Source organism: Poecilia latipinna, unplaced genomic scaffold (assembly GCF_001443285.1).
Source record: "Poecilia latipinna isolate Pla-1442-1.1 unplaced genomic scaffold, P_latipinna-1.0 Scaffold3430, whole genome shotgun sequence".
NCBI lineage: Eukaryota > Metazoa > Chordata > Actinopteri > Cyprinodontiformes > Poeciliidae > Poecilia > Poecilia latipinna.
Window position 1 is genome coordinate 247 of NW_015116046.1, and position 11415 is coordinate 11661.

Sequence of the window (11415 nt, forward strand, 5' to 3'; positions counted from 1 at the left end):
TTTGTTAACAATGTGGACTGGCTGCAATCAGCAGTCTGATCATTAGATCATTCACACACCAGCTATAAACTTATTGCATCTCTGGCAGTGCTGTTTACATTATGTATATGTGTAACGGGCATTGGATATACAAATGAAATTCCACACATGTATAATATAGGATACATTTATTGGCCAACTGATTTATCGACTAGTTGATTTCTGGGCACCGATTTCCTTAATTTTGGGGGATCGTAATCTGCTGATATTTACACTTGAAGCCCATGTTATCCCCTAATTTTATCTTCATCAGGAAAGGTTTAAAAATCATTCTCTGTCCTCTTCTGCTCTACAGTGAGAGGTGTGACTGACAGACTGGCCCACCAGGTCAGGTCTGCACCCCACTGTTGCCAACTCAGTGACTTTCTTGGTATGTTTAGTGACATTTCAGACAAAAAAAAAAATTGGCATTGGCCAAAATCAAAATCGGCAGGTCAGGCTTTTTAAAGATCGGTAATTGGCCAGAAAACTGCAATCGGTGCAGCCGATTGCCGACACATATTCATGACATTCTTTGATTAAATAAATTTCTCTGAAGAGTTACTCCAATTACTAAAAATGTCATTTATACCAGGTGAGTCTTTCTGCCTTGGAATGTGGATTGGCACGGGACTGATTCTGTGCCTTCAAATGATTTTAACAGAAGTTTCACATAATTTCGACGTTGTTGTAAAAATAATGTTTGTTTTACCCACAAAATTATTATGCTCAGCAGCAAACAGCATATCCCCAACTACAGCTCATCCATGTAGCAGCTATGTAGCCTGACGTAAAAACATTTTGCTAGACAATGTCAAACATTGAGAAGTAGGGCTGTTGTAAACGAATATTTTAGTAGTCGAGTAATCTATTGATTATTGCAATTAATCAAGTAATTGGATAAAAAAATTACAAAATAAAATATTGGTAAATCTTCCATAACACCACTGTTACTATCGGATATCAATATCAGTCCAATTTTTCATATTTGAGCTTCCCTAAGAGTTACTTTTTTGTAGTTTAGAAAATTAACCTATAACAATAATAGCTCACTTTCTAAGTTAACCTGAAGAAAAGTTATGCAAAAATCTGAAATTATATTCAAGTTAATAATAAAGAGCCAGGTTCACAAATACACTTATAAAAAATGTCTAAAATCCAGCTTTTAGTTTATGTGTTCATTTTCAGTGAGTTTAACAGATGAACTCTCACCTTGCCCCATACTTGTCAAGCTTTGGGTTTGAGAATACGGGGAATGTTGCTTGGAGTGGGTTTGGGGTTGTGGGGGTTGGGGGCAGGTGAACAAACAAATGTAAGATGGGGGTAGAGGGGAGGAAATAGACCAGGGGGCAGACGAATGTAAGTCCGGGGACCGATAGACCAGGGGACAAAGTAAAGTAAGAATGGGGGGGAGCAATACGGGATATTTATGGCACCTTCATTCATCACACTCAGAAACTCATCTACCAGCGATGTATTGCCACGATGATTTAAAATTTATTGTGCAGTTCATCCATAAAGCTACACTACACTGTAAGCATCAACTGCTCAGCTGCCCACCGTGTTCAGTCTATCTGCTTACCTGTATAAATACTCCTGCAGTGCTCTTCCCGACATTCACTTTGAACCCACAGTGCCCAGAGGAGAAAGGCTGCCAAACTCCAGGCATCGCTCCAATCATTTAAAGGATGCTTATAGGTCCCCCAAAAACGATGATAACCTGGGCATTATCATCAATCAATAAAATCCCCATGGGTCGAACTTGAAGATTGGACGTTATGCCGCTAACACTTAGCTTTCGTTAACAACTGAGGAAGTCAGAGCTCAAGTAATTGGATAAAAAAATAACTTTTTTTTATCCAAAAAAAAGTTATTTTTTGTTCCAGCCGTGTTCCTGTGCTAAATAATAAAATATAAATTAACGTTGCTTTGAGGCAGGTAAATTTTCCTCGAGGAATTTTAATAATCGAGGTACTCGAATCACTCGAGGAATTGTTTCAGCCCTATTGAGAAGTTTTAATTATTGTTATCAAACGTTATCAAATACGGTGTTTTAAAGCCAAAAAAAATACCTCAGAAATATACAGAGCCAACCATGAGAATAAACTAATTTAAAGTTTAAACTCAGTTTCACACAAACACAAAGACCCTAGCATAAATGTTTGGCTGTTGAACAGTTCAAGCTAATTTTCTATTACCAGCTTTACAAATTTTTTACATTACATTACCAAGGCACATTAAAACAAACCTTTATCTTGGCTTTTTTCTGTTCTTCCTCTTTCTTTTCTCCCTCCCTGAAGAATAAGTCCTTTTTTAAGACATTGTTTTGCTTATTTGACTTCTGACCGGAACTTTGGACGTTTGAATGTGCTCTGCACATTGCACAGCAGCTCATGATACCGGCGAAGCGTGCGGTACCTACCGCGGCCACCAGGCCAAAGATCTTTTTTTTTTTTCTTTTTGTCAATAAAATAATGATTTCTACATACATTATCAAATATATATTATTGTAAAAACAAATCACTTCATAGTGAAATTGTGTGTTTTGATATTATAATTACATAGAAATTATTACTACTACTACTACTACTACTACTAATAATAATAATAATAAAAATAATAATAATAATAATAATAATAAGCTCACTGCTTAGTTTGCTTATGCCTTAGACTGGCCCTGATCTGTGTTACAGAAAGTGATTGTAGCCATTTTTAAACAAGTTTTTGAACAACTCATGGTTTTTGAAGAAAGTTCTGACTTTGATACATTTGGCATTATTGGGCTGAAATACACCAAACATCACACTATTGAAAAATGAAGCTTGGAAGAGTAAAAGTATTTTTAAATGGCGACAAATTAAACATAAACCCCACATTAGTTACACAAATGAGTTCCGTTTTGGCAGTAAACATTACAATATAATATTTTACTCGCTGTTTTTGAATATCCAGTTCTTATTTCCCCGTTTGGCAGCCGTCAGTGAGCGACATGACACTGCACCCACGGCCCTGACATCATATATCACTGAGCTTCTCTGAGGAGGTTTCTGTTTAAACTGTGGAGCAGGGGGGAATTCCTTTAATTGCAAAGGGGAAAAAATAGAAAGAGAAGAAACAGGGAGGGCAGGCAGCAGCGGTAAAGGGTGAGGGGCCGGTGCAAGAGGAACCCCTCAATTATGGGATTGTTCCATGCCAGAGGGCTGTCTGTGTGGAAATGCCTGGCAGCTGCTTCCCCCTGGGGGATGAATGTGCTCAGTGGCAGATGCCCTGACCGGCTTACACATCGAAGCTGCATCATGTGTAACACACAGAGCTCTAACACAGAACCATCTGGTCAAATTAGCCATTAAAAATTACAATTCTCTTCCTAAAGAACTGAAATCGGTAACCTATACCTTGGTGAGCTAAAGTGTCAAAATTAACTTGCTCATGTTGTGTTTTCAACACAACACTCCATGCTGGAGAATGTCTAATTTTTACACCAAGCCTTGCTGCCCTTACGCTGCTGCTGTCATGGAAAGAACTACGTCCTGTGATTTAGCAGCTGGTGGAACCTCCATCAGCAGGAACTGCTAGTAATCACTTTACGGCTTTATCACATCCACAATATTTCCTTAGTTCCATGGGGTTTGCAAAGGTTCCAATATAGAGTATGGACTTTGATTGGGGCATTGCAGGTTCTTGATTTATTCTGTTGGGATCATTGTCCTGTTGGTGGTTGTAGGATTCATTCAACTGTGTTGTTGGCAACCTACTTTTTTAAGCCATTTCAATGATTTGCTGTGTTTTTTCTTAAATTTGGCATTGAACATTACGGCTGAAGCCTGGAAATTCTGAGAGGGAGCTATTTGTTTCATTACTTTGAACATTTGAGGTGAACATCCTTTATTGTTGACTCCTAGGAAGATTAGAAACTGTCCTAAATGTTTAAAATTGAAAAATCTCTAACTTGAGAATGATGAATTTCCTCTTTATCCCCTAAAATACTTCACATCTTGTATTTTCTGAGGAATACTCCTGCTTCTTCAGAGGTATTCACGTTGAACATGATCAGGCTAATCAAGTACATTTGACTTCTACTATTGACAAGTACATTTGACTTCTACTATTTGCTTCAAATTTAATGGAAAAAGCAAAAATTTGCTGTTTTGATCATGGCAGCATATCTTGAGCTGCTCAAACATCCTATAGTTGAATCCGCTTTTCTGTTCATGAGATGTAGTTGGCAACAAGGGAGAAAATAATAACCACACATATCCATGACCCCCAAAATTCAGCTGTTTTATGATGTGTTAAATTTTCTGTGACATAAAGACTTTACTCCTCCACAGCCATGATGAGAAAATAACAGTGTTAGTGTATCAGTTATCAGAGATGTGGCCCAAATTATACATCGAATTTACCAACATTTTATTGATAGATTTTATCAACTGGACATTTGGGTCCAGTTGATCTCTATTTGCGGGTATTTTGTCCATACTCAAATGTCCAGTTGATAAATTGTTTCTATAAATATATATTTTGATTTCTATCTAAGTGAAGTAAAACACATATAGGCTGCAAACAGCTCATTCTGAAATCAGTTTCTTTAAATCAAATGTTTTCTGTTTTCACAGGTTAAAGCTGTTAATTAATCAGGAAAAGGTATACCAAGAACGAAAAGACCAAGAAAACAACAAAAAGATAGAAAGTCTAAAGGAAGAGCTGACTAAACTCAAGTCTTTCACGTTGATGGTTGTGGATGAACAGCAGCATCTCACTGAACAGCTTAATCAGAAATCAGTCAAGGTTCAAGATCTCAGGACCGGATTCTCTCAAGCTCAGGATAAGCTGAGCTCGGCTAATGCTCGTCTGCAGGAAGAGGAGCAGAAGGTCTTTCGCTTAGAGGCTGAGCTGCTTGAGCAGGCAAGTCGACACCATCAAGATCAGGAAGCCATGACTGCCAAACTGACCAGCGAGGATGCCCAAAACAGGCATCTGCGCCAGAAGTTGTCGGCACTCAGCCGGCAGCTGGATGAGCTGGGGGAGACCAATAAGACCCTGAGAAGGGCCGAGGAGGAACTGCAGGAGCTGAGGGACAAAATTAGCCGAGGCGAGTGTGGAAACTCAAGCCTCATGTCAGAGCTTGAAGAGTTACAAAAAAGAGTGCTTGAGATGGAGGGGAAGGATGAAGAGCTGATCAGGATGGAGGACCAGTGCAGAGACCTCAATAAGAAACTGGAGAAAGAGACCAAACAGAGCTGGTGCTTGAAAGCCGAAGTTGATCAACTGAACCACAGAATTACAGACTTGGAAAAACTGGAGGATGCTTTCAGTAAAAGCAAACAAGAATGCATCTCACTCAAAAGTAACTTGGAGAAGGAGAGGACAGTGTCAAAGGTTCTGAACAGTGAGTTGGAAGCTTTGAAAGTCAGAGTCAAAGAACTGGAGGCCGCTGAAGGCAAGGTGGTCAAGACAGAGCAGACACTGAAGGAAGATTTGACCAAGTTAAAGACTCTGACGGTTATGCTGGTGGATGAGAGGAAAGCAATGGCCGATAAGCTGAAACAGATGGAGAACAAGGTACAAAACAGCACAGGCAAGCTTCAGGCTGAGCAGAACAAAGTTACATCAGTCACAGAGAAGCTGATAGAGGAGAGCAAGAAGGCATTGAGGTCAAAGGCAGAGCTGGAGGAGAAAATGTGCTTTGCAACAAAGGAGAGGGATGACTTGAAGGCCAAGCTAAGAACTGAGGAAGAGAGGAATAAAGATCTGGAATCTAAAGTCAATATGATGAAGAAACGGCTGCAGTCACTTGAGACAATTGAGAGGGAATACCTGAGAAGCAAAGCGAAAGAAGAGCAACTCAAGACACCTCTGGCAAATCGTTTCCAGCAAGAAGACAACAAAGTCAAAGATTTGACGCAGGAGGTTGAACATCTAAGACGTAAACTAAAGGATATGAAAGTGACAGAGGAAGACTCATTAAAAACACCAGAGTATGAAACACTGGAGAAAAGGTTTGTCAATGAACAAGAAAGAGCCAAAGCCTTGATGGAGGAACTGGAAGTATCCAGAAAAGAGCTTACAATGTACCAACTGAATGAAAAGAAGGAGTGTAACCAAGAGCATGTCCTTTATAAACGCTTGAAGGAAGAGGAAGCAAAGTCTAGTCATCTGTCCAGAGAGGTGACAGCTCTGAAGGAGAAAATTCATGAATACATGGGAACAGAGGAGTCTATCTGTCGAATGAAAACCGACCACTCCACTCTGCAGAGAAAACTGACCCAGCAGGAGGTGAGAAACAAAGAACTGGCCCGAGAAATGGAGACGCTAACTCGAGAGCTGGAGAGATACCGACGCTTCAGCAAAAGTCTTCGCCCAGGCATGAATGGAAGGCGGTTTTCAGACCTTCATGTGTTGACCAAGGAGGTTCAGACCGAGCCGCTTGACCTCATGTCTCCTAACAGCAAGACTATGGTACAGCTAGAAAGAGCGGTGGTCAACGGGAAGCTGTATGACGAAAGCGAGACTGATGATGGCGCAAATTACAGCAATGAACTACAGCTCACCAAATATACCCCTTCACTTATGAACAATGTCAACAATCTAAACAACAACCTGAGGCGAGCAAGAGGCCCATTCCTCAAAACCAAAGACGTCCATCAGGTGAACGGCAAAATGCAACCACAGCATAACGGCAACCACATCCAGACTGGAGATGTGATGTTGACCCACTGTCCTGGGCAGCCACTGCATATAAAAGTCACTCCTGACCACGGACACAACATGGCAACACTAGAGATAACCAGTCCCAACACAGAAACCCCTCAGTCATTCACCAGCACCGCCGTCATACCCACAAGTGGAGGACCCCCGAAGCAGAGAATTACAATCATTCAGAATGCCTCAATTTCCCCTACTACAAAATCCATTTCTCCGACAACTAAATCTAAGTGTTCCTCCATTTCAGATGAACCGTGCACCCCAGATAGGGCCCTATCACCTTTCACTATGACTACTTACTCCAGAGCCATGACCCCAGACTCATGTGGTTCTGTAACACCAGACCGAGCTATGTCGCCAATACAAATTGTATCAGTGACAACAGGAGCGCAGGATCACTCCCTTTCCGCAGAGCCTGTGGAAGTCATTGGTGGGCACGCCGTCTTCCGTGTCACCCCGGAAAGGCAAAGCAGCTGGCAGGTGCAGAGGTCCAACAGCTCGGGGTCAAACGTCGTCACCACGGAGGATAACAAAATCCACATTCACTTAGGAAATCCGTTCATTCAAGCTGTCAGCACCCCTTCACAAGTACCTGGACTCCAGGAGCAAAGGACTCAGATTATTGCAAACTGCAGCACTCCCGCTGCCAAAGGCATCAGTAAAATCACAAGTAGCATCATGATTAAGCCCACATCTACCCCAATCCAAAGACCGTCACAGATTACAGTAAGTAATGCCTATGAGTGACCTCACAGTTCCCAAAACTCTCCATCCCATCCTTAGTTCTGAGTTCTCTCATCTTTAGTGCTAACTAGTCTTAGAACCTTGTCTGTTTCCCTTCATGTATGAGTTTGAACAGGTGAATGTTGGATGTTTTATTTTTGTTTTGTTTTGTGGTGTGCAATAAGATGATAAAAAAACAACAACAACAAAACAACAAATAACTGCCTTCATGAAAAAATAAGTTAAATCTGCCTTGACACCAGGTTCTAATTCATGTGCACTTACTGTATTGTACTCAGTGGCCCATTCACTATGTAGTCTGATTCACACTGTTGTATCGTGCCAGTTTTTATTAATCATATTTCACAAACTACATTATGTCTGAGCTGTTTGATTTGTTTTCTGTTTGGATAATTAAAGTGTGCAAAAAAAAAGATTTTGTTTTAGTTTGTCATCCATGCTTGCTGATTTGATTTAACCAATAAAACAAGCATGCTTTGAATTCAATTAAAGATTAAAGCTGAAGGTAATTGTCTGCAGATTTAATTCTACTCATTTTTGCTGCATGTGAACAGGGTTACAGTCCTGTGTGGTCAGTTAAAAACTTCTTTCACAGACACAGATAAAGAAACTCTCTTGGACTCTCATGTGTTTGCTTGCTTGACCTAAAATCATAGGCTGATGTCATGTTTCTAAATATTTCCAGCGCCCAGAAACCCAGTGACTGAAAATGAAAAGCAGGGTTGGAATTCTTTCTGGATGGAAAGTTGGTTTTAAACCTTTAGACCTTAACATGGTGTACCATAAAGCTGCTGGTGGAGGGAAAACATTGCTTGGCCCAAAAATAGCTCTGGACTTACATGTGTTCCTAAAGCACAGGCACATGAGAACTACTACTAAATGTTTTTATACTGTATTTGTACTTTGGTCCATGTGTTATAAACAAAATAAAACTAAATAAATAATCTAACATCTAATAGTCAGTCCTACCCAGGATTACGCAATTGTTTTTTTAAATTTTTATTTATTTATTTATTTATTTATTTATTTATTTATTTGCAATCAAAATAACTGATTTTCATGGTGCAACTTAACCCTTGTGCGTGCGAGGACTGAGGCAAACGTAGAGGACTATGGCAAATGATACAAGTTTTACGTATGTGGGGTAGGTTGGATCCATTTCTACATACAAGGGTTAAGAAATATTTGCAAGGAATATTGAGAGATGTGTGAAAAATAATTTCCCCCACTCTCATGGAGAAAAGGGGAAAACAGCTTTTGTGGATCTTTTGTGCCTATGATGAGAGACGGTAAATGTGACTTTTTGTTATTCACTAATTTGATATAGTTTTGATCTCTTTCAATCCAGTAAGGTTGAGGCAGCAGTGTAGTAGAAGTAACAAAGAGTGCCACCTGCAGGTGGGAGTGTTAAGCCCAGTGTTTAAGACCAATTTTGTAGCTTGGCCATTGCCTTTTATGGAATTCTGTTCGATTGGAGTCTCACTTTAGAACTCCATCTGGAATTTCACCCATTGAAGTAGATTTTATTGGCAGACTTTTAACTGGCCAATCAGCAAACAGGAGAAGTTGTGAACAATGATGTTGATTTTGTGCGTTGTTTTGGAAGTTTGTCTGTACTTTTAGCAATGGCAGCAGAAAAAGTGAGCGAAGCTGTTCAGGCTGTATTGGCCACACTTCCAAATACTGAATTATAATTATCAACCGCCTCAGTCGGTGCAGCTCTTCTCTCTTTGCAGTAGAGAATTATTATTTTTTTTACAGTGCAGCCAATTTCCATTAAGCTTTATAGTGTTGAACAGATGCATTACATATATCACAGACGAACGTTAGCAACTGGGTAACATTTAAAACCTCAACGTGCCTCCAGGAAGCAATGGTTTGTCAACAGACAAAGTTCCAGAGCCTCTGGACGAAGCAAAACCTAGAACAAGGGTGTGTTTTTACCAGGCTACCACTTTAGTAAGGAAATTGCAATACACTTACAATAATGCGTTAGTGTTGAAAAAATACATATATTTGATGATTTTGGGTGAATTTTATGATTGCAGAATTGTGAAAAAGTGGAGAGACTGAAAAGATATATCAATTTAGCAGCAGAAATGAAATGTTTTATTTTAAATAAAATTCTTTAGAACCTATTTTGTAATATTATTTAACGTCTTTTTGTAAATATATTAATACCATTTCATCACTCTGCAAAATTTTGACTAAATCAGATATTTTTATTCTTCAGCAGACAGCATTCATACAAAACAATGAACATGAAAGGAAAATGTTTTGGTAGAGGTATTTTTTAATCCATCTGAGAATAAAGAAAATTCTCTCTTTAACTTATATAATACGTTAAAACTATTCAAAGCAAAGAACTTTGATGGATATAAATATTTTAATAGTGTCTTATCCCCAACCTCCTGCTGGAGCTTGGGGTGCTCTACGTTCAGGACAACCCTTCACTAGACTAAGTATATTTAGTTTAGAAACAAATTGATGCTTTTTTTCCCCAACATGTTTATCCCCAGAACTGGAAGTCTTTGAAGACCTCTTGCAGTTTACTGATCAGTAACCCAAACCATCTGTTTTGTTTTCCTTACCCCCACAAAGTGAGTCATCTACACAGCTTACAAAAGCTCTTCCAAGAATATGCATTCCTCTAGAACAGTGTTTTTCAACCTTTTTTGAGCCAAGGTACATTATTTTCATTGAAAAAATCACGAGGCACACCACCAACCAAAAATGTAAACAAAGATACTCTGTAGTTACCTATATTACATATATAGTCATTCTTATCAAAGTGTCTTGAATAGGAATCAAATAAACACAAAAATGTATCTTTATCACATTTTACATTTCTTATTTCAAATTGCACGTAACATGTCCACTTCAAAAATACACCTGAACAGGGCCACAACACTGTGGTGTTAAATTTAAAGAAGTTGTAAAAAACTTCAAAGTGTTTTACAAACTAATCCACAAGCATTATTTAAGCTGGAATACAGAACATAATTCTTATTCTGAAAGAAGCAATAATATTTGGGAAAGATTTCACTGTTACAATATGAAGATTTGCATGTACAAAATGTCAATATCTGTATATTTTACCCACTTAGTGTGAAACCTGTGCATATTTGGATGAAAACAGCTGATTTCCTGGCAGAAATTGAAGACAAAGCTCTTCCTCAACAGCTCTCAGTCTCTCTCTGGTTTCAGTTTTTATAGTAGCCAGGCTTGAGAAGCTCACTTCACACAGACATGTTGTGGGAAATGGACCCAGGTTCTTTGCAACTACTGCTGAGCTTCACTGTCTTTTCCATCACTGTCGTCACAGTCTTGCTAGATACGGTGCTCTCACCGCTACCTGTAACATTCATGGCTCACTAATTCTCTTGTTTTAATGTAAAATGCTCTGTACCTACTGCCATCTAGTGGTTAAAAAAATATATGATTACGCCGCTAGCCACTACTAACCATGGTTTCGTTCACGCCGAGCTGAAGTGCAGCGGCTCTATTTCCCTCCTGTAGTGGAAGCCCGACAGCCCTCAACTTAAAAGCTGCATCATATGAGTTTGAAAACATTTCTCCGTCGTGCCTGCTGCTAGCATGTGGTTGTTCTAAATGAAAATTAACGCGTTCTTCTTTGATCTACAATTTTGACTTCTAATGATTCACGTCCTGCTAGAGAGCCCCCTGGTGGTTGAAGAAAAATACACAGAAAAGCTGCACCGGGCTACAATCCGCATGGTTCAAAGTTTAGGAAAAAAGTAGCAGCTTATAGTCCGGAAAATACGGTACCATAGGTGAAATTGGATAATTTCCACGGCACACCTGACGATCACTCACGGCACACTAGTGTGCCGCGGAACAGTGGTTGAAAAACACTGCTCTAAGGCTATCGCTAGCACTGAAAAAGTCCAGGGTTGGTGCTGTGCACCTCCTCTAATCGGTTGATTA

The 11415-nt window shown here is 39.5% G+C and overlaps 1 protein-coding gene across 1 annotated transcript in view; it reads left to right on the forward strand.

Moving 5' to 3' along the window:
- Positions 1-4608: 4608 nt before the first annotated feature.
- The window catches only part of filip1l (filamin A interacting protein 1-like), a 27036-nt gene continuing 20229 nt past the window's right edge, over positions 4609-11415 (forward strand). The window contains exon 1 of the mRNA XM_015023857.1: positions 4609-7449. Coding sequence (XP_014879343.1) covers positions 4750-7449 — 2700 coding nt within the window. The 5' untranslated portion in view covers positions 4609-4749. The remainder of the gene's footprint in view (positions 7450-11415) is intronic.